This window comes from Molothrus aeneus, chromosome 28, assembly GCF_037042795.1.
Source record: "Molothrus aeneus isolate 106 chromosome 28, BPBGC_Maene_1.0, whole genome shotgun sequence".
In the NCBI taxonomy this organism is placed as follows: Eukaryota; Metazoa; Chordata; class Aves; order Passeriformes; family Icteridae; genus Molothrus; species Molothrus aeneus.
In genome coordinates, this window is record NC_089673.1 from 2,251,509 (window position 1) to 2,277,156 (window position 25,648).

Genomic DNA, 25,648 nt, shown 5'->3' on the forward strand with positions numbered 1-25,648 from the left:
AGCGAGGCTCGGCCGGCGGAGCGGCGGCATGCGGCGGGCTCGGGCCGCGGCGCTGGCGGCGCTGGCCGTGGTTCTGATCGGTGCGTGGGGGTGGCGAAAGGGTCAGCGGGCTATGTGAGATCGGCCCCAGCTCAGAATTCATCTTTTACCGTCCTCTTCCTTTTCAGTTCTGATTAGCCTCTCTCCCCTCCTCTGCCTGAATGTTTTCCTTCATCTCTAAATCATTCCTTTCCATCTAGGCTTTTCTCCTTTGTATCTGTGTCCATCCATCCATCCATCCTTCTATCCCTCTCAGCCAGTCTGTTTTTCACAATTCCTTCTGATTTGCCTTCAAAATATCCATCATCAGTCCTTAACGTCAATGAAACGCTCTCAGACAAATCATGTCTCCATACCCTATTCTCAAAACATATCCAAGATCGCTCGGATCTGGCGTCCTCTCCCATTGCCCACTGAAAGGCATTTTCTGTAAATGAAAACTGTTTTTTCATTTCTCCGTTGCAGTGGCTGTGGCCAGAGCCCAGGTAGAGCAGGAGCTGTCACTGGAGACCATCGAGGGCACCGGCATCAACATCACCTGCTCACATCCAAAAATCCAGATCAGTGATAGCATCCAGTGGTACCGACAGCTCCCGGGCCGAGAACCTGAACTCCTCGCATTCACTCTTAAAGAGTCCAAAGAGCTGCCGGGCAGTGCAGGATCGCTGTTTGTGTCGGCAGATCGGAGTTCCAGCTCGCTGTGGCTCGCTGAGCCCCGGCGCGGGGACGCGGCCGTGTATTACTGCGCGCTGGGGGCCACGGGCAGAGGAGCCGGGGCTGCGGCCGGGCACGAACCGCCGCGGGCGGGGCCGTGCGGGGCCAGCAGGGGGCGCTGCCGCTCCGCCCGCCGGGCTCCCGGGCCGCGCCTCCGCAGCTCCTTCCTCTGCCCCGAGCCCGCAGCACCGACAGCGCCAATGGCACCCAAAGGCCCACACACTCCGGGCCTGCTGGCCCTCACTTGCACTGCTACTGCTTCTCCTCACTTCCATCACATCCCTGAGACTCCCGGATGCCATTCTGGGAATAAAGCAGCACCCAGACTAGGAGAAGCAGCATTTAAAGAACTCCTCCTGCACATACATGAGTTCACGGTTCCACAAACACACTCTGGAGGATGCACACACCCCAAGAGTAACTCATAGCTCTGCATTTATGAAGAGGTGTGTGCTCTCACGTTTCCAGAGGATATCCAGGCACAGGTGCTTCTCCTTCTGCCTTTTCTCCACTGATGTGCAAACACACATGCTCGCTCCTATTCCTGCTTCTGCACTCAAGTCCTTGCACAGATATCTATGTGAACACTCCTGTCCAGAGATGTGCACACAGAAAGCACATCCCAAGACGTTTCTATTCCCACAAATGCCCTCCCGTCTTCCCTCCTAAGCTCAACATGATGGTCACTGGCTTTTGTCTCCCTATGTGTTGGCATTGGCCTGCTGGTTCCAACCCTCCGTTGTTACACTTGCCTTCAGGAAAGTAGCCAAGCCTCGCTGGACACCTTACTCTTTTTTCAGCCTGTGAGTACACAAACCATGCCTGGAGTTTTTCTGACTCTTTGTCCATCCCCGCAAGGTTCCAGCTCTGCTGCAGTTGTTCCCAGTTTACCTCAGCAGCATCCATGGCTGATTGTGTCCTTGTCTGTTCTTCTGGTTTGTGCACGCTTGTGTTCTCTGTGAGTGTGTGTCTGTGTCTGTGTGTCTGTGTGTGTCCTGCTGTGTTACACAACCAGTGAAATGCATTGAGCACACTGGAGACGCTTTCCATTGCTCTGCCCTGAGCATCACAGAGCAGCATTTGCTCAGACTCAGGAGGAGCCTGGGTGCAGTTGAACAATGAGGTAGGATCCTGCAGGAGATTTGTCCAGTGAAGAGGCACTGAAATGCAGTACCTGCTTTCTGAGCCGTTCTAATCCAGCTACTGTAAACACAGACCCACAGACAGATGGACATAATGACAGGTCTCTCCAGGCCAGTGCACAGCTACTCTCCCCTGAGCTGCATGACATCGGTTTCATGGACACGGAGAAAGGCTGAGGCTTTATGTCCAGGTCCTTTATCCATGTGTCTGGGTTTCCCTCCAGTGCCCTGAAGGACAATTCGGGAGTCCCCACATGACAGCAAAGGGATGATGTGAGGGAACAGATTATGGGAGCAAAGGAAACGCAGGCACTGTCAATGGTGATGTCCACGATCCCAGGCCGATCGCTGCCCCCCAGGCCGGCCCCGCCGCTTGCGACGTGCAGAGAGCCGAGCGCCGCCCCGCAGGCCCCGCGCTCGCCTCGCCTCCGTTCCCTGCCAGGACTCGGCGAGAGCCCGAGCGGCAGCGGCGCAGGGCTCAGCCCCGGGGCGGAGCTGGCGGCGGCCCAGAGGAGGCGGCACGGCCGCAGCAGAGCCGGGGCTCGGGGGCACAGCGAGGCTCGGCCGGCGGAGCGGCGGCATGCGGCGGGCTCGGGCCGCGGCGCTGGCGGCGCTGGCCGTGGTTCTGATCGGTGCGTGGGGGTGGCGAAAGGGTCAGCGGGCTATGTGAGATCGGCCCCAGCTCAGAATTCATCTTTTACCGTCCTCTTCCTTTTGGGTTCTTTTTACCCTCTGTCCCCTCCTCTGCCTACCTGTTTTCTTTCCTCTCTAAATCATTGCTTCCCATCTAGGCTTTTCTCCTTTGTATTTCTATCCATCCTTCCATCCATCCATCCATCCATCCATCCATCCATCCATCCATCCATCCATCCATCCATCCTTCAATTCCTCTCAGCCAGTCTGTTTTTCACAATTCCTTCTGATTTACCTTCAAAACATCCCTCATCGGTCCTTATCGTCAATGAAACACTCTCAGACAAATCATGTCTCCATACCCTATTCTCAAAACATATCCAAGATCTCTCTGATCTGGCGTCCTCTGCCCTCCCCCCTTGCATGGTATTTTCTGTAAAAAAACCTGATTTTTCTTTTCTCCATTTCAGTGGCTGTGGTCAGAGCCCAGGTGCAGCAGGAACCATTCCTGGAGACTACCGAGGGCACCGGCATCAACATCACCTGCACACATACCAATAAAGATAGCGGCGCCGATTTCGTCCATTTCTACCGTCAGCTCCCGGGCCGAGCACCCGAATTCCTCGCAATCATTGCTAGAGGCTCCAAGCCCCTGCCGGCCATTGCAGGATCGCTGTCGGTGTCGGAGGACGGGAGTTGGAGCTCGCTGTGGCTCGCGGAGCCCCGGCGCGGGGACGCGGCCGTGTATTACTGCGCGCTGGGGGCCACGGGCAGAGGAGCCGGGGCTGCGGCCGGGCACGAACCGCCGCGGGCAGGGCCGGCCGGGGCCAGCAGGGGGCGCTGCCGCTCCGCCCGCCGGGCTCCTGGGCGCCGCCGGCACCGGGACCGACACCGGCAATGGGACCGGCAATGGGATCGGGACCGATACCGGCACCTGCACCGACACCAACAGCGACACCAACACTGACACTGACACCTGGGTCACTTACCGGCTCACAGTCAGCATGGAATCCAGCAGAACAACCCAGCAGAACTCCCCTGGCTGTTTTCTGCCAATCTGCTTAACAACTGGGCAGCTCCCAGCACATACTGGTGCATGGGGTTGTTCCTCCCTAGCTCCAGGACACTGCCCTTGTGTCCAAAAGGGGGAAACAAGAGTACCTTACTGCCCTCCCACAGGCACCAGCTCCTTCCCACTGTAGCCTTCAAAGTGCTCACATTGGCTGGGCTGTCTGTCACAAACATCTGCACCTTGCACTGAAATCACTGGTCCTGTGGGTCATCAGGGACCAGTGAGCCTGAGCACCTTCTGGGCTGTCCTAGATTGCCAAGCAATGTGTATTCTATTTGCCATCTGTTATCTTCTGTTCATTGGGCAGTTTTCTTTATCTCTTCCACAACCCACCCTCCCTCCAGGAGATCTCTTCTGTTCATGGCCAGTGAGGGTCCCTGCATGGCTGATCCAATTCCATCATCCCATGGGGAGATGCTCTGCCCAAGGGGAGGAGCCAAGCATTCCTACCTGGATACAATCTGAAATTCTGGGACAGCAGAACAGCCTTTCCACTGGATTTCCCAGAGGAACAGCAGCTGCCTCTTCCACTGGATCTTCAGAGGAAGACCACACCCTTCTACAGGATCCCTGCTCCAGCAGAACCAGCCCTGACACTGCAGGAGGGCTGCAGGCACAATTCCAATGGGACTGCCAGCAGCACCCTGACCCACAGGGTGTCAGGTCATAATCTGACTCTGTCAGTGTTGTTTTAGTTTACTGCATTGTTAATTTTATTTTTATTTTCTTCCCTAATAAAGAACTGTTATTCCTGCTCCCATATCTTTGCCTGAGAACCCCTTAATTTCAAATTTATAACAATTCAGAGGAGAGAGTTTACATTTTCCATTTCAGGGGAGGCTCTTGCCTTCCTTAGCAAACACCTGTCTTTCCAAACTAAGACATGGGCATCACTGGGTCCTCAAAGAACAGTGGCTGCTTTGGCCAGGGGATGTTCACCACCTGGGTAGATTTCAGCTGAGGGTCTTTGATTTACAGGGCCACCCTCACCTTGCAGCCTTGCTGCAGAATCAGATGCCCAGCAGTGAAGGTCTCTCTCTATTTTAGTCAGAATATGCACCAAAATGAGAAAGAGCAGAAGTTCAGGATTTGCCAGGAAGCTGGAGAGGGAGAGAGGTGCTGCTCAGGAGCTGCTCTTTGGCACTTCTCTGCTCAGCAGATTCACACACCAGAGTTTTGTCTCCTGTCTCTGTCCCCATCTAAGTCCCTTTCCTTTTCATGGTGCCAGCAGTGGCTGGAAAGCTCCAAGTCCTGCCCTTACACCTTGCACAGGTACAGAACTGCACTGTGGATGGGGCTGCAGGGTCCTCCTCCTCAGTTTGCTCTCCCCCAGCCAGCACTAAGCCAACCCATTGGAACCAGGACTCCATCACCCTATTTTAGAAATTTTTATGTTCACCATTAAAACACCCTTTCCCCACCAATCAACTTCCTCCCATGTCTACTGAGTTGTCATGTGTGGAGAAACACTGAACAACTGCTCTCAAAATATCACAGGCTTAACTAAGAGAAACCCAAAACTCTTTGAAAAGAACATGACACCTGTGTTCCCAGAGCCCTGAATGCTCTGAGGACGCTCTGAGGAGCTGCTGTGCTTTCAGAAGCCTGCCCACCATCAAGGAGCACACAAAAGCAGACACACTCTGCAGCGAGGCAGAGATGTTACCTCGCACAGTAAATGCTGGGAACAGAGAAGGAAGCCCAAGGAAAAGTACAGGAAGCCACTGAGACTGTCCACTCTCTGCTGTGGACACAAGAAAAGGCAAAAGGTGTCTGAGCCTCATTCCAGCCCTCCACATCACAGAGGTGTGACACATGCACTGCACTCTCTCTGCAGGGTGGTGCTTTTTCATTGTGCTACCAAGAGTGTTCCGTTGCGCTGAGAGTCTCATGAAGGAAAAGGATTCTTGAGCTGGGGAAAATGATCTTCACCGTGGCTGTGCCAGCGTGTGTCCTGCTAATCCAGTCAGGTGGGTGTATTCGTGTCCTTCCTGCTGTCTCTCATGGTTTTTAGTAAGTTATTTGGAGGTGTCTACCAACAAGAGCATGAAGTCAGGGAGAAATATAAAAGGGAGATGGATGTAGATATCTGCACTTTCCATTTCTTTGGAAAGACAGCAAATATTGGGGCAGAGAAAGGGAGAGAAGGAAGCAAACTTCTCTGCAGACACACTTATGCCTGTGTTGCAGGTCTTGTTGGAGGTGATCCCACGAAGCAATTCTTCTCTGAGATGCTAGTCAGAGTTGGACAGCAAGTGGTTCTTCCTTGCCAGTCCAACACTAAGGAGAGTGACAGCAATCTCAACTTCTTCTGGTACCGCCAGTTCCCAGGAGATACTCCGAGATTTCTCCTGCAAGCACATAAAAGCACAGGGGATGGCAGGTACCGCAGTGGCCGATTCTCTATGGTGGTCTACAGAAATAACACAGCCCCCTTGGAAATAGCAGGAGTCTCTGTTCAGGACACTGCGATTTATTATTGTGCTCTGAGGCTCCACCTTGAGCTAAGGCAAATTTCCGTTCGTACAAAATCTGTCACCAACAGCACAGGAGGGGTGAGGCTCTCCATCCTCCAGCCTCAGCTGTGCTTTCATGCCTGAAATTATTCTCTCCTTCTTAGATCAGCCTTTCCAACTTCTCCCATCCCAAATCCTGCCTATTTTTCTCAAAGTCCTCATCAATGCAGAGGTATTCAAAGCAGGGACTCAGACAGGCAGGACCATGGGATTCTTTGCAGATGAGCTGAAACAGGATTTTTCTTACTTCTTCATACAGAACATCCCTCAAGAAAACAATCAACATATCTGGACATAACATCCAATTGCAGTGTCAACGCTTACCTGAACTTCCAGGGAGCTGACACTGCAGAATCCAATGCTGCTGGGGCATCCTGTCCAAAGCCTTGACCAAGATGGGAAGAGACAGAGGATCCGTGTCTCTGCTTTGCTCCTGGCCAGCCCTAGCCCTTGACACGAGAACCCAATGGACCACAGACTTTCATCTTGCTCCTCTTTGCAGAGCAGCCAAAGAAGACAAAAGCAGCTTTTACCTTAATGCCTTCATCACTGGGCAGGGAAAGTTTCTCTGTGCTGCACATGGTTAAATGATGAGATCCTCCCACACCCCAGCCACCATGAAATCTGCTACTTTGAAAAATACCAATGAAGAGAAAAGCTACTAAAACTTTGAAATACCTAAGCAACCAACAGCACTGCAGGCAAGAGGTTCTGTATATTTAATACAGTGCCTTGAGATCATCAGATAATGAAAACGGATTGAAGACAAGGATGAAGATGATTATCATGGTGAGAGTTTCCTCTGGATTGGGCTCACTGTTTGGTAGAATTGGAAACTCAAAGGCAAGTTGGTTTAGGCATCCCAGAGCCCAAGTAGAACTCAGCTTGGCCTATTCTACGGGGAAAACCTGTTGCTCACAAGAAGTTTTCCCACCAGGAAACCTCACCTACAGTACATGGGGCATCACCATACTGCTGGGACCTGGGGGACACCTTCATGTGTCCTGCCTAGAAAAACAGAAAAAGACACCAAGGGTGCCCTGGAAATTTGACTGGTTTCACTTCATCAACCCTCAGCTTTTAGGTTCACAAGTCAGGTAAATGCCAAAGGAGTAACAGGACTCTGACTCTGGCATAGCATAGAGTGAAGGTGGGTCAGGCAGAGACAACAAGGATACAGGCAGAAAAATGTGGGGAAAGTTGGGGTTTGTGAATCCACAGCAGTCCTGATTTGCAGACTTTAATGTTTCAGGGATTATTTCCCACCCTAGGAAGGATGACAAAGAGGCTTTGCTCCTGAGAACTTAAGCAGGTCTGTACAGTCCCAAAATCTCCCTACCACCATGTCCCACTGTTCCTCTCCTGTTTCCCCTGTGGGGGAAGTCACAACAGACACAGCCCGCTGTCACGAGTCGCCCACAGGACGGCAGCACAGCCCAGCAAGAAACACCGGCAAGAACAGGTCGCACGACGTGGGAGGAAGAATGATCCAGGGCTTCTGGGGAGCTCTGCGGTGAGGAGGGAAGGGGTGTAGGACAAGGAGGTAGAAGTAGAGGGAGTCGTTTCCACACTTTGCTCACAAACAACCCCCACCGGGGCCCGGGGCGGGTGTGTCGGGGCGGGCAGAGGCGCCGGCGCTGCCCCGGCGAGGCGGGGCCGGGCGGGAGCGGCCCGAGCGCGGCTCCGCTCGGCTCCTGTGCGGCTGCCGCGGCGCCGGACGCGATGTTGGCCGGGCCGGGGCCGGGGCTGCTGGCCTTGGCCTTGGCCTTGTGGCCGGCAGGTGAGAGCCGGCCGGGGAGGGCAGCGAGCCCGGCCGGGGCAACCAGGCACAGCCACAGCGACAGGCAGCGACAGGAGCAGGAGCACGAACAGGGACGGGCACAAGGCCAGAGGCTGGGGAAAGGACAGGGGCAGAGGCAGGGCAGGGAACACGGGCAAAGGCCGGGACAGACCCAGGGACAGGGGCTGTGGGCCGGGGCTGGCGGCTGTGGCTGTGCCGGGCCGGGGGCACCGGGACACCGGGACAGCGCCCTCGGTCCGCGGCCGCGCCCCGCCCGATCCCTGCGCTCTCCCTCCGCAGGGCTCTGCGCACAGCCGAGGCTGCAGGAGGCCGGCGGAGGGCAGCGAGCGCCCGGGGACTCCATCACCCTCTCCTGCCGTGGATCCGGATTCACCTTCGAGGATTATTATATTTACTGGTACCGTCAGGCACCCGGAGGAAGCCCAGAATGGGTGTCCTTTATCAGCCGCCCCGAGGGCACTGTAAAGGACTACGGGGCAGCGGTGAAGGGTCGGGCCAAGATTTCCCGGGACAATTCCCGATCCGAGGCTTATCTCTCTTTGCGGTCCTTGCAAGCTCAGGACTCTGCCCGGTATTTCTGTGCCGTCCCACGGGGACAGGAAATGCAGATGAGCTTTAACACAAACCTCCCGGGGCCCAGCAGAGGCTGCCTTAGATGCCGGGAAGGTGAGAGTTGCCAGGGGCTGCAGCCAATGCGTCTCAAGGCTGTTTGCAAGAAGTCAGGTGCCACCGCTGTGTACCTCAGGTATTCCTGGCCTTTACTAAACACCGCAGGGCTTCTGATTTAGAGTAGAACTGTGAGCAATTACAAATTGTCTTGCTCCCACTTTATCCCAGTTTGCTGCCAAACTCATCCTCGAGCCTAAATTCTTGAATTCTCTGCCTGTTCTCTCTAAAAAGAAAAGAGACAATAAGAAATCAGGTGTGGGATCATTTCTTAACAATGAATCACTGCTCTTCATCTCTCCTGCTTCTTGTTCCTTTCCTCCCTCAGGCTGCAGTCCAATGGGTCCAGCATGGGTCCTTCCCAAGAGCTGCCATCCTACAGAATCAACCCTGTCCAGCCTCGGTTCTCCACAGACTCCACCTCCCCAGTCTCATGACCACACAGTTTGTGAACATCTCCGACCACGGAGACTCCAGGCGGTGCCTGAGGAGCCTGTGCCAGTGTTTGGGCACCTTCACACTGTGAAAAAGCATTTCTCTCTGATGTTCAGTGAAAACCTCTTGTCATTTTCTGTTTGTGCTCATTGATCATTGTCCTGCCAATGGGCATAAGCTGAAAACAGTCGTGTTCCTGTTCACGTATGACAACGCCAACCAGCTTCTGCATCTCCATGGCAAACAGGGCTGGCTCTGACAGCCTTTGTAACTTGGAGAGATGTTCCATTTCAACAGATGAAAACCAAAAATAGCTAATTCCACAATACAGGAGAAATTAAGAATTTATGTCCCACTTCTCCATCAATAGGCAGATTTTTAGCCATTTCTAGGAAAAACAGTCTTTCTCCCACAGAATGATTTCTTGGGAAGACAAAGGACATCAATCTGACTGTCCCCTTTCCTCCTTTCAATGAGCTTTATTTCTGAGCACCACGTATAACAGAATGGAATACTCCTTTGCTCAGTTGGCTAAAGGCTGTGTCCCATCGCAGCTTATTGCCCAACCCCAGGCACTCACTGGCGAGACAGTGGGAGAAACAAAAACGGCTTCTGAGTAAGAGGTTTCAGAGCCTCGTGTCTACACCGCTCTTTGCTGACAAAGAGAAAATAAAGCCTCACGCGGCGCTGTCCCCCGTTCCTTCGTGCACCGCTGCCTGTCCCGCCCGGCGGGGCCGCGGTCCCGGGGCCCGGGGCGGGTGTGTCGGGGCGGGCAGAGGCGCCGGCGCTGCCCCGGCGAGGCGGGGCCGGGCGGGAGCGGCCCGAGCGCGGCTCCGCTCGGCTCCTGTGCGGCTGCCGCGGCGCCGGACGCGATGTTGGCCGGGCCGGGGCCGGGGCTGCTGGCCTTGGCCTTGGCCCTGGGGCCGGCAGGTGAGAGCCGGCCGGGGAGGGCAGCGAGCCCGGCCGGGGCAACCAGGCACAGCCACAGCGACAGGCAGCGACAGGAGCAGGAGCACGAACAGGGACGGGCACAAGGCCAGAGGCTGGGGAAAGGACAGGGGCAGAGGCAGGGCAGGGAACACGGGCAAAGGCCGGGGCAGACCCCAGGGACAGGGGCTGTGGGCCGGGGCTGGCGGCTGTGGCTGTGCCGGGCCGGGGGCACCGGGACACCGGGACAGCGCCCTCGGTCCGCGGCCGCGCCCCGCCCGATCCCTGCGCTCTCCCTCCGCAGGGCTCTGCGCACAGCCGAGGCTGCAGGAGGCCGGCGGAGGGCAGCGAGCGCCCGGGGACTCCATCACCCTCTCCTGCCGTGGATCCGGATTCATCTTTAGTAAATATGGAATTTATTGGTACCGTCAGTTCCCCGGAAGCATCCCAGAGTGGGTGTCTCTCATCAACTACTCTGGCAATGTAAAAAGGTACGGAGCAGCAGTGCAGGGTCGGGCCACAGTCTCACGGGACAATTCCCAGTCTCAGTCGTCTCTGGTTTTGGGAGCTCTGCAGCCCAGCGACTCTGCCCGCTACTTCTGTGCCATTCACACCGAGACAGGAAACCCAGCTGAGCTGTAACACAAACCTCCCGGGGCCTGGCATGGGGTGTGTTAGATGGAGGGAAGGTCAGAGTCACCAGGAGCCTGGAGTTGATGGGTCACAGGTGGGTTCCCAAAGAGTCAGATCAGAGGCAGGTGTTCCTGGCTTTAACTGCACACTGCCAGGATTCCAGTTTATTGCCAAATTGAAACAGAGTGGAATTGTGAGTGACAACAACATCAAAAAGCATTATAACACCTTGGCCCTGCTGAAGCCTCACTTCATCCCAAGTTTGTCTTCAATCCTGCATCCCTGCTTTCTCTCCCTCTTCTGTCCAAAAAGCAGAAGCCCAGTGCGAAAGGGGTCAATTCCTACACTTGTCATATGGCTCCTTCAAAATCAACCTGCTCTAGCCTGGCTTCTCCACAGGCTCCACTTCCTTCAGGCCATAAGCAAACAGTTTGTGAGTTTCTCCAAGCATGGAGACTCCACAGGGGGCCTGGATAACCTGCTCTGGTGCTTGGTTATGCTCACACTGTGGTGCCATATGCCATAACTCCAAAAAGCCCCTTTCCTCCTTCTTTCTCTGAGTCTTATTTCTGAAAATGATGTATTAGTGTATGGGATAATCCTTTGCTAATTTGGCATCACCTGTCCTGGCTGTTTCTCCTCTCAGCATTTTGTCCATGGCAAGCCAACTCACTGTTGGGGCAGTATGCAAATCAGAGAAGACCTTGATGTTCTGTCAGCACTATTGAGCAACAGATAAAACATCCCCCTGCCTGTGCCATCAGCAGTACTGTAAAAAAAAAAATTATCTTTATCCCACTGAAAATTAGTACAGCTTTTTGAGCCGACTCAGGTTCCATTTCTCCAGCCTGCTGAGGTCCCTCTGGGTGGCAGCACAGCCGTGCTGTGTAGCAGCCCCTCGTACTACTCGTTTCATTAAATTTGCTAGGGTTCATCTGTATTTCCATCTTCCTAAAGATGGCTAAAGATGCTAAAAGAGACCCAACACTGACCCTGGGGTGCCTTGCTAGACACTAACTTCCAACTAGACCTTATGCCACTGGTCACAAATCTTAGGGATCTTCTGTCTGTCCACTGCTCTGTCCAGATCACCATCTACTCACGCCATTGAGATTTTATCAGCTTCTCTTAGGAGAACCTAAATTGGAAGGCCAGTGTTGAAAGCCTTCCTGAAACCAAGGTAAACAATGCACACTGCTCTCTCCTTGTCTACACTGCTCTCTCCTCCTCTACAAAGCCAATCATTTCAGCATAGAAGTTCATTATCAACTCTGTCAAGTGTGAGTTCTCCTTGGTGAGTCCTGCAAACATTCTTGTGTTTTATGTGCCTGGAAATTATTTCCAGGATTAGGTGCTCCATCATCATCTCAGGGCTTGAGGGAAGCTTCCTGGGTCCTCTTTCTTGTCCTTCTTTGAGGTAGTGACATTTGCTTTCCGCCAGCAGTCCTCGGGTACCTCCCCAAAACACTGTGATCATTCAAAGGTTATTGAGAGCCTCCTTTCTCCAGGCTATTCCCCTTACTTTAATTCGTGAAGACCCTCCCTGATGCAGGACGTTTTGTCCCAGGGGGCGCCGTATCTCCCTATAATTGCATTAATCTCTCAGAATAGAGAACTGTTTCATTAACATCCCGGGAAAGGTGATAAGAAGTTGGGAAATACTACATGGGGGATGATGCTGGCAACGCCACAATGTCACAGCCTCAGAGGGGACTTTACTCAGGACACAAAAGATGCACAGATCCCCACCCTGATGATGATCCATTCTGCTGCAGTATTTGGGCAGGGTTTTCTTAGAAGTACTGAGGGGTCAACACCTTTGAAAGGGCTCCCAAGAGCAAGAAACCAGGAGAGCGATGGAGGCGCGCTGATAGCCACGGGACACCAGCCTTCATCTCCCGAGGCGCCTCTGCTCCTCTGCCTCCGCAGCTGCCAGCGTCCCTCGCCGAGCCCCCCTTCTCCTGAGTCCGCCCATTGCCCTGCGGTCCCGGGGCCCGGGGCGGGTGAGTCGGGGCGGGCAGAGGCGCCGGCGCTGCCCCGGCGAGGCGGGGCCGGGCGGGAGCGGCCCGAGCGCGGCTCCGCTCGGCTCCTGTGCGGCTGCCGCGGCGCCGGACGCGATGTTGGCCGGGCCGGGGCCGGGGTTGCTGGCCTTGGCCTTGGCCTTGGGGCCGGCAGGTGAGAGCCGGCCGGGGAGGGCAGCGAGCACGGCCGGGGCAACCAGGCACAGCCACAGCGACAGGCAGCGACAGGAGCAGGAGCACGAACAGGGACGGGCACAAGGCCAGAGGCTGGGGAAAGGACAGGGGCAGAGGCAGGGCAGGGAACACGGGCAAAGGCCGGGGCAGACCCCAGGGACAGGGGCTGTGGGCCGGGGCTGGCGGCTGTGGCTGTGCCGGGCCGGGGGCACCGGGACACCGGGACAGCGCCCTCGGTCCGCGGCCGCGCCCCGCCCGATCCCTGCGCTCTCCCTCCGCAGGGCTCTGCGCACAGCCGAGGCTGCAGGAGGCCGGCGGAGGGCAGCGAGCGCCCGGGGACTCCGTCACCCTCTCCTGCCGTGGATCCGGATTCACCTTCGAGGATTATCATATTTGGTGGTACCGTCAGGCACCCGGAGGAAGCCCAGAGTGGGTGTCCTTTATTAGTTTTGATGCGACAGCTGTTTATTTTGACCAGTCAGTGCAGGGGAGGGCCAAGATGTCCCGGGATAATTCCCGGGCCGAGGTTTATCTCTCCCTGCTGACCCTGCAGCCCCGCGACTCTGCCCGCTACTTCTGCGCTGTTCACACGGGCACAGGAAACCCAGCCTGGCTTTAACACAAACCAGCTCGGGGCTGGATCAGCACGCATGAAATTTGGAGATGGTGAATTCCAAAGTGCTTCAGGGCTGTTCCTAAGAAATCAGGTGCCATCCCCACGCAGCACCAGTGATCCTGGCCTTTCATCAAGAGCTCCTTTCCCAGCATTGAGACTTTCCTTCCCCTGAGTCCCAATTGCAATGTTCTACTCTGTAGAGGAGGTTCAAGGTTTTTCTGTCATGCAGTCAGCCTGGTGACTGCCTGGCTCCAGTCTCACTCAGCCTTCCTTGGTCCCCTTCTTAAGTGGAACATGCAAAGCACCTGCAGAGTCCTGGGCTGCCTTTGCTGCTGGGCAGGGATCCGCGAAGGCTTTGAGAGGAAGAGGCAGCTGGAGAAGTGTCACCACTGGGGAGCCTGTAGGGTGCAGGGCCAGAGTGCAGGGAGCAGGGTGAGGAGCACTTTGGCTTAGGGGTGGCCTGGCCAAGCCGAGCTGAGATCCTGGGGTGTCCCATATGGGAGGAGACGCCCAGCAGAGCCAGGGCCAGCAGAGCCAGGGGAAGGACAAGCTGACAGCCTCCCTGGTCACCTCCAAAGTCGCAGCCTGCGAGACTCCCTGAGAGAAAGGCCAGGGCTGGCCCCTCAGAACCACGTCACTGTTAGCCCACCACAGCATTTCCTGCCTAACAAATGGTCTGTTACTGCACCACAAAGAGTGAGAGACAGGCAGGAGGGCAGCAAGAGCTTCAAGTTGTGCTGCTGGTGCCCCACCTCTCCCCCTCAGTGTTGTCATAGGCAGAGGGAGGGACCAGCAGGGCCTGGGCCTGAGAGCAGTGACAGAGGCCCAGGCAGGGCAGGTGTGGGCAGAGCTGTTGTGCAGGCCCAGAGAAGCTGCAGAGAGGCCACTGAGAGCGGGCCTGGCCATGTGGAGTGCCCTGTGCCTGGGCTTCTTGCCCATTGTAAGTAAGTGAAGGCAAGGGCTGCTGGCCCCAGGAGCTGAGCGTGGCCCTGGGCTCTGCAGGGCTCTGGGCAGCTGTGCTGAGCGCTTGCAGCCGCAGCTGTGCCCGGCTCCAGCTGCCCAGCCATGCCTGTGGAGCACGGCCAGAGCAGCCCTGCTCCTCTTGTGCCTCTGAGCTCGGCACCTCCATGCCAGCTGCCTCCTCTGCAGCCTGGGCACACGCAGGGCACCTCCCTGCTGCACTCACATCTCGGGGCCCAGTGCTTTGCCCTGGCACTGGACACTGCTCCTGGGCCACTGCCGCCCCTCTGGCACAGACCAGCTGGGCCATGGCAGCACAGGGCACAGGCCCCACTGCCTGGGACAGCCCTTGGTCTTTGCTCTGCTCACCCACAGCAGCTTCAGGGACAGGACACTGGGTTCCTCACCATCCTGTCTTGGCAAGGAAAAAGGAATTTATTGCCCCATTGTGGAAATCCTTCCTGCTTTTTTTGGGAAAATCAGTAAAAGCTTCCTGTGTGACTGGGAAAAGGAAGGAGGAAAATGACGTGTCTCCTTCCTTGTGAGCCTTGCTAGCTGCCACCAGCTCTGCCCATCTGTGTCAGCTAGCTTCCAAGAGAAGGATTTTGTCCTAGCACTGGTCCTGTACCACCAGCATTGCCCTGACCTTTGCTGCATCTTAGAGTGCCTGTGGCTTGTTCTTGCTCTCAGCAGCAGTCACTGTCCAGGTGACCTTGGAGCAGAACCCCAGGGAAGCGACCGTGGGAGAGGGAGATGAAGTCACCTTCCACTGCAGCTTGGAGAGAGGGTCTATGAGCGGCTACCTCATGTACTGGTACCGTCAGGGCCCACGGGGCTCTCTCAAATTTATCTACAGGGAGGGTGATATCTATGGAGAAGGCTTCCATGAACACTTTGTGGGATCAGTGGAGAGCTTCAGTATCACACTGCAGCTCCTGGCAGCAACCCCAGGCGATGCAGCAACGTATTACTGTGGAGCACAGACCACCCTGGAGCAGCTGTGCAGCAGAGTGAACCAAAAACCAGCAGATGGGGATGACAGATCTCTCAGCATTTCTTTCTGGCAGCTGCTGCCCAGGGCTCTTGTCAGGCAATGGCAGGTGCAGGAAACGTCCCTCTGGCCTGGTGGCACTAGAAGGCACTGGAGGGAGGCTGTCAGAAGGGCTGGTACCATTGATGGTGCAGGAGGATCTGTGCTGGGAACTGCAGAGGCTGCAGTTTGGGGAAGTGCAGGTTTAGTGCACATTGCCTGGGCTCCTGTCCAGCACAGCCTCATTTCTCCTCTGTGCCTTGCCTTGGCTCCCAGCCCTTTTTCTTTAGGGACAGTCAGCATGGCTTTGGGAAGTGGGGATTTGGCTTAGCCACATTGACAGCCTTCAACAGGCAGACAAAGGGTCTTGCTGGGTGAGGAGAGAGTGAATGTTGTGCATTCTTCATTCAGTTGAGCTCCCAGCACTGACTTCCCTGCAAACCTTCTGGACAAATCCTTTCATTATGGCCATGGTTCAGTGACATGGATTGTGCAAGGGTACATATTCCTCCTCCCAGCCTCTCCTCCTGGGCTGTGGGAAATGAAATTTCTGAAGGCTGATCTGGCTGCTGAAGCCTGAGGTGAAGAAAGCATTCAGGACCTCAGCCCTGTCCCATATCCTGTGTCACCTGGTCCCCATCCCATTCAGCACTGGGCCCACGTTTTCCCAGCCTCGTTTGTCCATGCAGCCTCCTGGCATGTTGTCCTGACTCCTTGCTCCCTGGGGAGGAATCCTCTTCAGCTCAGCACTGCTGGGACTGGGGACCAATGTGTGCCCTGCTGGGCTCCCAAGCCTGGGAAGGACATGGACAGAGGGGAACAAATGCAATGGAGGGCCATGAACACAAGGAAGGGAACAGCTGACATATAGGGAGAGCCTGGGCGAATTTCAGGGCGCGTTGGCCACGGGTCCCTTTGGCAGAAGGCGCTGTCCAAGCGCGCAGCGCTGCTTTGCGTGCGCGGCCGGGCGCGGCCGGCGCTGCCTGTCCCGCCCGACGGGGCCGCGGTCCCGGGGCCCGGGGCGGGTGTGTCGGGGCGGGCAGAGGCGCCGGCGCTGCCCCGGCGAGGCGGGGCCGGGCGGGAGCGGCCCGAGCGCGGCTCCGCTCGGCTCCTGTGCGGCTGCCGCGGCGCCGGACGCGATGTTGGCCGGGCCGGGGCCGGGGCTGCTGGCCTTGGCCTTGGCCTTGGGGCCGGCAGGTGAGAGCCGACCGGGGAGGGCAGCGAGCACGGCCGGGGCAACCAGGCACAGCCACAGCGACAGGCAGCGACAGGGACTGGGGCAAAGATGAGCAGGGACACGGCAGATGCAGATGGGGGCAGGAGGTTTTGTCACCGTGCGGGTTTTGTCACCTTGGTGCGGCCGGGGACACCGGGACAGCGCCCTCGGTCCGCGGCCGCGCCCCGCCCGATCCCTGCGCTCTCCCTCCGCAGGGCTCTGCGCACAGCCGAGGCTGCAGGAGGCCGGCGGAGGGCAGCGAGCGCCCGGCGACTCCGTGAGCCTTTCCTGCCACGGCTCCGGATTCACCTTCGAGAATCATTATGTTCGTTGGTATCGTCAGGCACCCAGAGGCAGATTCGAATGGGTGTCCTGGATAAGCCATTACTCATCACAGACGCAGTTTGGGTCAGCAGTGGAAGGTCGAGCCACAGCCTCCAGGGACAATTCCCAGTCTGTGGCATCTCTCAGCCTGCATCTCCTCCGTGCTGGGGACACCGCCTGCTACTTCTGTGCTGTTCGCACAGAGACACAGATCCAGCTGAGGCTGAACACAAACCACCTGTCAGCATCCCAGCTCTCTGCCTCGGAGCTCAAAGGGGTCTGTGTTGCCCAGATGTTCAGGGTTGCTGTAGACACAGCACAGAGTTTTCCAATGTTTGATTCTAACAGGGAAATCCTACCTTTTGCTCTCCCCAAAGGATCTCTAACCTTTATGTTTATCTTCTTGGCATGTGTCATGCCAACTCACTTCTCATTCCCCCTAAGAGGTTCAGCTTTGAAGCAATATTCCTGTTTCCCTTGGTTTCCAGTATTACAGGTATCCAGTCCAAATGGATGGGTGTGTGAATAGTCCTGCTGTGATTTTGGGCACAGCTCATCTCCACTCAGTCCAGCCCACAGGTTTTGCTGCCTGAGGGATGAGCAGAGGAAATGGGGAATTCTAGAGGGTCATTTGGGAGCTCAGTGGGAGAATGTGGAAGGCTGTGTGCGCGTCTCCAAGATAGGAGGTTCTACAGGGAGACAGAGTTGTTGAGCAGATGGGTTTGCAGCTGCTGGATCCTGTATATCACAAGCAGAACCATGGGGACATGGTGGAATAGACTGATTGCTTAAGCTGTTGCTTTTTGTTTACCCTTGTCTCCTGGGGCTGCAGGTGGCCTTTCTCAAGTGAAGACAGCGGCCTCAGGCCCTACAGTAGGGAAGATCTCAGAGTCTGTCTGGTTCACCTGCCACATCTCTGGTGTAGCCATCGCTGACAGCAACTACGCGTGGGACTGGATCCGGCAGACTCCTGGCAAAGAGCTGCAGCACCTGGTGATGCAGTATCCTTTCACAGGACTCCAGCACATCGCTGCATCCTTCCAGAAACGAGTCAACAGCTCTGCAGACCCCTCCAGGAACCAGCTGAGGCTGCAACTGCTCTCGCCAGCAGCTGCAGACACAGCCACCTATTTCTGCAGCATGAGAGAACTTGAAAAGGGCACAGTGCTTGAAACGCAGGCAGTGCCAGGGCAGAATTGGAAGAAGGGGATTTAATCTTGCCAGATCTTTTGTGGTTGCTGCAAGGCAAGGCTCTTCCCAGACTTCTCAAGACTAGTCTGGGCTGTCTTTTGCAGAAACAGATGCAGAGGTGCTACAGCAATAACAACAGCAGTCTCCCACAAGCAAACCCCAAACCATTAATGTGGTGGTAACTCCTTCCTTCCTTGTCAACATCTCCCACAGGCAGAAAGAACCAGGGAAAGAGGGTGTTTTCGTTTGTTTTTTTTTTTTTTTTTTTTTTTTAATAATGTGATGGTTTTGGTTTGAGTATGGCTAATTTTCTTCATAGCAGGAATGGGACAATGTTTTGAATCTGTGCTGGAAAGCATGTTGGTAATTCAGGGATGTTTGAGTTATTGCTGAGGAGTGCTTACATGGAGCCAAGGCCTCTTCTGCTCCTCATTCCACCCACCAGTGTATAGGTACACAAAATATGGGAGGGAGCACAGCTGGTTCAGCTCTGGCTGTCACGGATTTATGATACAGAAGATGAATATCATGAAGGATTTGATCAATGTACAACATCTCCTGCACTCTTTGATCCTCACTCCCAAGGTTTCAGTGCCCCGACACAAAAAAGAATAATCCATTTGTCTACTTTCTCCTCTTACCTAAAACACCATGAAGACTTTCTAAGATACTAAATGACCCCAGGAACCAATTCTAAGAGACCAGAGGGCACATTCCTCCTGCTTCTGAGCACTGAAACAAAGGGGAAGAAAGGGACAGCTTTCAGCAAGTCAGGAGAATTTTCAGAAATGCTTTGATATAACATGAAAAGTACTGATTCTTTTCCTGCTTCCTATCCAGCTTAATGCTCTCAGACTTTTCAGAGGTGTCATGTAATCCCCAAGTTCTCATTTACAACTCAACCTCTCTGATACTATCTTATATCCTTTCTTGAAAGCCCTATGGTGTTTTTTCATGTGGTACGTTGGGTCTTAAACCACTGAAGAGGTCATGTGACTGCCTGTATAATCCTAAATTCTGTGTAGTTGAACAGAGACAGTTTTTATAAGGAAATAGATCACTGTGTACAGGGGCCGGAGTACCACAATGATATAAACAGCATAGGGACCTGTACAAAAACAGAAAGACGGGGAAAAGTGAGATATTTTGGGAAAGAAAGGAGATGGGTGACTGTAATCACTAAAGAGACAAATAGAATATTCTTTCTATAATGCCTTTTACCCTGGAAAGATAGAAGAGTTCAAGGGGATTCTAAAAGATGGCAGAAAGGGAGAAGTTGAAAATTCTACACTCAATCAAGCTATTTGAAATAATTGAAAATCATTGAACAATTCAATTAGCCTTTTTTCCCTTTCCAGATTTGGAAGTAAATGTACCTCTGGATCCTCTCATGGACTTGCACCCATGGATAATTAGAAAAAATATTTGGCTTTCTATCTCTTGATTTACAACACTTATGAACACCACGAGGAAAGAGTGAGTTATTGGAATAAGTCTTAGCAGTGTGAAGACAGATAAGCTTATATTTGGACCAGGGACAACTCTCACAGTTGAACCAAGTAAGTGACATATCTTTCTTCCTAAAACTTCATTGAAAATTGAGGTGTAGGTGGACAAAATAGTTTAAACGTTTGGGTTGACAGAAAGGATTTTCAGCTGCAATAATCCCTTGAATGCACTCACTCTCCAGCCAGGCTTTCAAGCCAAACCCTCAGCTTGGATCTGCTCAGGAAGGTTTCCAGGAACAACTGGGCTGACTCTGCATACAGCATTATTCCATGATCCCCAAACACCAGCAGGGCACTGCTTAGCCTGTGATCACTTATTCCCACTTTGGGCAGCACTCTGGCCCAAATTTACTGTCCAGTGTCCAATTCTCCAGCGGGCTTGCACTGACTGACTCGGGGCAGGAATGCAGAGCTCAGTGAAGAGCTCCCAGTATGAGGAGTTTGAGACACATCTTTAACTCCTGGTTGGAGAAGTTCTCGTTTGACACTGGCACCACACTGACAGTGTCCACTGCCCTGGGGACAGAGCAGGAAGGAGGTGAAATAGCCTTGCGCTTAAATTCTCACAAGTGCCTCATTTCCAAGAGTTCCTGGAATGAAAGACAATTGGCTCCCAGGTTGTGTGGGTTCTGCAAAGAGCAATGTGGGGAGTAGGGATTATTAGCAGCTTTACTTATTCCCATCTTCGTTTGGAATTCCATTTTGTGCAAAAAAGGTGCATGTCACCCCAAGCAAAGTCACCATTCTGAAGAAAGACCTATCTTTTCATCCTGTTTGATTATTTTCTTTTTCTAGCTAATGACAGGATATTTTTAGAGCTGCACAGAGATTCTGGTATTAACTTTGATGGTAAAAGATGCTGGGCCTTAAGTATCAGACTCCCTTTTGAGGCTGCTGAAATACTCAAGAAGTTGAAGCCAAAGTTTCCAGGATGTGAGCAATCTCCTCCTTTGGGTTTTGAATTCCTTTGGGAGACACTAATATGCATTTTAAGGTGTTTACAGCACGGATATTTTCCAATCTTTTGCCAACTCCCCAAATCAAAATGACATAAAATAACAACCATTAGTGCCACTGTGGGATATCCAGGCATATTCTGTTGAGGGCAGAGTTAAGGACAGAGAAGGTTTTCCTTTAGGTACTGTTTGGTTTATTCCAGATTAAACATTCTAAAAAAATGCTAAGGCCCATTACCTTCTGGAATGGAGGGCTCCTCCTTTGACTTTGTAAGATGAAAGTAAAGGAGAAGTACAACTTTTTGTTCAAATAAATTTTTAGAACATAAAACACGAATCCCTTCCAGAAGCAAGCTGTGGTCGGAATTCATGGCTGTACTGTCAGGGAATGCAAACAAGTGGGACTCAGGTGAGCCTTCTGGGGCCAGAGAAAACAAATCTTCTGCTCTCTGAACTACAATTGCACTGTGTGCATTATTGCTTGCTGAAGATCCTGCCCAGGGAGCTACTGCAGAGAAGCAGCCTGTTTGTGTTCTGGCTCTTTGGAAAGCCTGGAGAGGAGACCACATGAAAAGCCTTTCAAGGTCTTCTCAGGGAACACAGAATGCACAGGACTGACAGGCTCTGGCCAATCATGGTGCAACTGGGAAGGAAATGTGTAGAGGAAGAATAGCAAAGCGAGCCCTTTTTGATTTACGCATTTTAACTGTGAGTTACTGCTGCTCTTGTCTTTGGGAATGGAACTCAACTGACCGTGGAGCCAAGTAGGTATCCTTTATACATTACCATTTTCTGAGTTGATACTCTTTCAGTTTCCCCCTTTGCAAGTATTTTATTCCCCCTAAAATTTATGCAGACATTCATTCATGTTTTTCAGTCACTAATTTTACTTTCTATGTGTAATCTTTTGCATGCAGCTAGACAATTCATATGTAAAAATATTCTTATTCCACTTCCCGATGTTGCCAAAGAACTTGAATTCCAAGTTCTGTCTGCTATCATTCTGAATTTCCTTGGGACCTACATCTATCCACTTATTCAGATTTCTTAATAAGATTGCAATAATCAGTGTTGGGTTTAAAGTCACACTTGGACTGTCTAAAGGGAAATAAAGTGTCTGTGGAAGTTGGCATACAAGTTCCTAAGACTATCTATTGTGTCAGAGTTAAAAATACAACACTGATAGCAGAGAAGGGTACAAAAGCCAGAGAAGGGTACAAAAGCTTGAAATAAAATCTTATGCAACATTTCTGTACTAGTTTAATCTTAATAAATTGTTCAGAGATTGGATTCAACTGAACTGGTTCAGCCAAGGTAATGTGTTGGATTTCTGTTGGGTGTCTAGTGGGGAGCGTAAAATAAAAACAGGATTTATTTATGTCTGTCATGAATGTGCAAGGCAATCCAGGTAGAATTGTTATGTTTTGGAATTAAATGGCTGAGAAAGCAGAATAAGTGGAGTCTTGGAGTGGCATTCATCAAAGCTCCCCTCTTGTTTGTAGGTCTATTATAAAATCAAAGGTTCACTTACAAGCACAAGCTTTGGCAAAAGGTAGTTGTGATCCTGTGGGATTAAATCTCCTATTAAATATGTCCCCCATACCCATTTCTGTCTTTAAATTTGATCTTTTGGAAGAAGCAGCAAGAAATAAAGACCACAAAAAGTGATTGCTAATGCTACAAATTAGTCACAGATAAAGCATATGTGAATTTTGGGTCACTCAGCAGCCAGGCAAGCCTGCAGTAAAATCAATCCTGTCCAAACCTTGCTTTTCTTTTCAGGCATTTCAAAAACTTCTGATCCTCAAGTCATTGTGATGAAATCAAAGAAACTGGAAGGAGGGGGCAGCTCTGGGAAAGCAGCTTGTTTGGCAAGGAACTCCCCTACAAAGAACATCAGCTTGGAGATGCCCTCTCAGGAGGTGGTCTATGAACAGAGCCCATCCATTCTGACGTCACAGGGGTTGTACAATGCAATTAAAGTGGTCAGGGTGACAAAAGACACAGAGGTGACCTGCACGGCCAAATTCGGCAACCGCACGATAACAGCAAAGCCAGGTACAGTTTGGTGGCACAGCTGTCACTTATTTCTGGAGACAGTGGCCTGTGGGGCTTGGTGTTCTCCTTCTGGACAGCACTGCCCTGGGCAGCCAGCAGAAATAAGAAAGACATTTGGGATTTCAGCAGGGAAAAATGAAAGATGTTTCAAAGCATCTAAAAGAAATGGTTTCAACTGTTTAATTACTTTGAGATACTTTTCTGGGGAGAAGAGGAAAGACACAATCTATTGCTTTAAAATGTGAATTTCCTTATGATGGAATACTCTAGCCTATAGAAGGAAACTTGCTGCAGCACAAGCTGAAACAGCCTCTCTAAAACCAAAAGAAGTTAAAGGTGGAGTGTGTTGTGAGGCTTTTTTAATTAAGTAAACTGTCATATTTGGTGGGACTGTTTTTTTAGTCCTGAAGGTCATTCAAAGAGTAAAACAAAACAATGCAGGAATTCTTCTGTTTCTTGCAACTGCATGGAGAAATTATCTGCTCAAATTAATGTTGGAATTATTCCTGACCAGCTGAGGCCCACTCTGATCGTGCCTCCAATTTTTTATGAGAAATTTCATCTAAACATTCTTTTTATCCTCTATAAAAGGTGGATATAGTTTCAAATGCCTTTTCTTTATCATACTACAGAAGAGGAGGCTGAAGAACCAGGAATAGAAGCCACTGACAGGGTTTGCAACCGCACAAATGCCTCAGCACAAGGTGAGTTACCCAAACACGAATGTGAGGTTACATTGCTCTCTGCGGGATAAAGGCATGGAAATGTATTTTCTCCAGGGCAGAGGACTCAGAACACAACACATTCAGCAGATTGTGTTCCAAGGTTGCTGTCCCAAGGTTGCTCCCCTCTGGTTGCCATGTTCTCTCTCGGCTGTTCTTTTGCTGCTCTTCCTTTCCCTGAAACTCTCACCTGTGGATTTTCCACTTTCTGCCAAGATCACAGCACCAAAACCTAGACCATGATGTCTCCCCTCTTTTCTGGTCACTGAGCAGATGCTGGAGGGCAGAGAGGGAACATGCTGTCCATGGCTGTGTTGGGGTTGAGAGTCCTGCTGGCAAAGAGCATCGCCTTCAATGCCCTCATGAGTATCAAACTGTTTATTTTCTGAGGTAAGGGAGCTCACAGTTATCAAACACTGGTTCATAGGCCCAATTTCATTAAATGTACTTTAAACCTCCCTTTGCTCTTCCAGACATGGGCAATGAACCCAAAGAAGAGCAGCAAAGAGCGGGAACCAGCAGCACAAGGGGGTGGAACAAGCAGGGCCAGAGCTGCTGACAGAGACCAGCCAGGACACAAGGCAGCACCTTCCCCTGAAGACATGCAACACTCTTCACTCCTGCCTGGCCAGCTGATTTACACTGAAGAGTTTTAAGTGCTTTTGCTCTTTCCTCTCCTCTGACAACTGAGCACAGTGGATTTATCCTCATCCTCCTGCTAAGGACATTGCTCCACTCTTCTGGCATTTGCACACCAGTGTCCAACCTGCTTCAGTAGCTTTGAAAACTCCAGTGCTCACTGCTGAGAGATGCCTTTGAGAAGCACCTTTCCCAGGCACGTTGTGTTACTGCCTGAGGAACTGGAGTAGCACTGCTGGGGGAATTCCAGCCCACGAGCTGCCTTTTGTTGCTTAGGGTTTAGATTGATTTTCTAAGTGTGTATTGCAGATAAGAAGAGCTCTGTAGAATCTGATTTTATTCAACTAGATATTGTTCACTTCTTGATTAAGCCTGTCTTTCTTCTGCCAAATGTATTGCATGTGCATTTTAGGTTTCTGCAGTAGGGACAAAAATAAAGTTCTGCTAGCCCAAAATCTTGTTGGTTTTTTGTGCTTATTCTTCTGAAACCAGGATGGAAATTGCTGAAATCTAACTACCCTAGAAGCCCACTGGGATCAGAAACACAGCTTTGATACTGCAGATTTCCTGTTGGCTGAATTTGTCTTTTGCAGACTTGGTGCAGGGAAATGTCTCTGGCACATTCAGGAGCCTCAGTGAGGAGAGTCCTTGCTGAAGGCACGAGGGAGGAAAATGCTCCTGTCAGCAGGGAAGAAACCCTGCTGCTGTTTTGCACTCAGGGACAGGAGGCAGGGGCCACCAGAAAATAATCCGGGGTGGTTTGATGGAGTGATAGTTTCCATAGCAACTTGGCTCTTACCTAACAGAGCCCAGCCCACACCTTCCCCAGCTCATGCCCCTCTCACAAGCTACAGGCAGGATGCTGTGGTCACCATTTCTGACTCAGTCACACCAGGCAGCATCAACCCTCCCCTGCTTTTGAGAACACAAGGTAACCACATCCTGAAGGGGAAATAAGGCTTTGCTGCCCCTGCCTGAGTTCCTGCAGCCCTCAAGAGAGCCTCTGCACGGCACACAGCAAGGGCTGCTGCACTGAGCTTGCTCTGCTCACACCCTCAGGCCTGCAGTGCTGAAACAATCCTTTGAAAAGAAACTTCAGTTCCTTCTCCCTTTGGCAAAGGGGAACAAATGCCCTGACTAAAACTATATAAAGAAATTTCAGCAGACATATAAAACATCCCAGCAGACTGGGAGCAGCACAGAAGATACACAAAAAATAACGACCATTAATGAACATCAGTTCCAAACATCAGCCCTGGCAAGGTCAGAGACACCTGGTCTGGGAAAAGTTCAATGAGAGAACCAAGACTGAGAACCAAAATAACATCCATGGTGCAGGGATCAATAAAAAAATCAAATACTACAGACTGTGGAACTTGGGAGCAATGAACATTGAACCAATGAATTTCCCTGGGTTGCAACTGTAGAAGTAGAAGAAAACCCCAATGAAAACCTTGTGTGATGGAAGGATTTTCTCTGCACAACCCGTGCAATGTGTGGATGAAATGATTTTGGTTGCACCTCCTAGCCAGAATAAAGTAATGCCTTGATTCTCTAACATGCAGTGTGGTAGTTGACATCTGTCCTGCTGATCAAGTCAAAATGGTGAGAGCTCTCTCCAGTGGCAGAGAATATTAAAAGCATCCTGAAAGAAT

General features: G+C 52.3%; 2 protein-coding genes and 3 gene segments (V, D, J or C); all 5 read left to right on the forward strand.

Moving 5' to 3' along the window:
• LOC136567194 (M1-specific T cell receptor alpha chain-like) overlaps positions 1 to 25,648 on the forward strand; it is a 109,459-nt gene that overhangs the window by 7,296 nt on the left and 76,515 nt on the right. The window lies entirely within an intron of this gene.
• Positions 29 to 2,153, forward strand: LOC136567139 (T cell receptor alpha variable 4-like). The segment is given in 3 exon segments: positions 29 to 80; positions 505 to 850; positions 2,120 to 2,153. Coding segments are annotated over 3 exon segments (432 nt in total).
• On the forward strand, positions 2,436 to 4,362 carry LOC136567196 (T cell receptor alpha variable 26-2-like). The segment is given in 2 exon segments: positions 2,436 to 2,527; positions 2,999 to 4,362. Coding segments are annotated over 2 exon segments (549 nt in total).
• Positions 7,799 to 9,584, forward strand: LOC136567197 (Ig heavy chain V region E1-like). The segment is given in 3 exon segments: positions 7,799 to 7,896; positions 8,197 to 8,314; positions 8,912 to 9,584. Coding segments are annotated over 3 exon segments (285 nt in total).
• LOC136567193 (Ig heavy chain Mem5-like) lies at positions 16,519 to 24,403 on the forward strand. The gene is made up of 7 exons (XM_066566694.1): positions 16,519 to 16,576; positions 16,811 to 17,117; positions 19,617 to 19,669; positions 22,357 to 22,632; positions 23,265 to 23,336; positions 23,628 to 23,744; positions 23,828 to 24,403. The coding sequence occupies exons 1-6, from the start codon at positions 16,519 to 16,521 to the stop codon at positions 23,741 to 23,743; spliced, it is 882 nt and encodes a 293-aa protein (XP_066422791.1). The 3' UTR covers position 23,744; positions 23,828 to 24,403.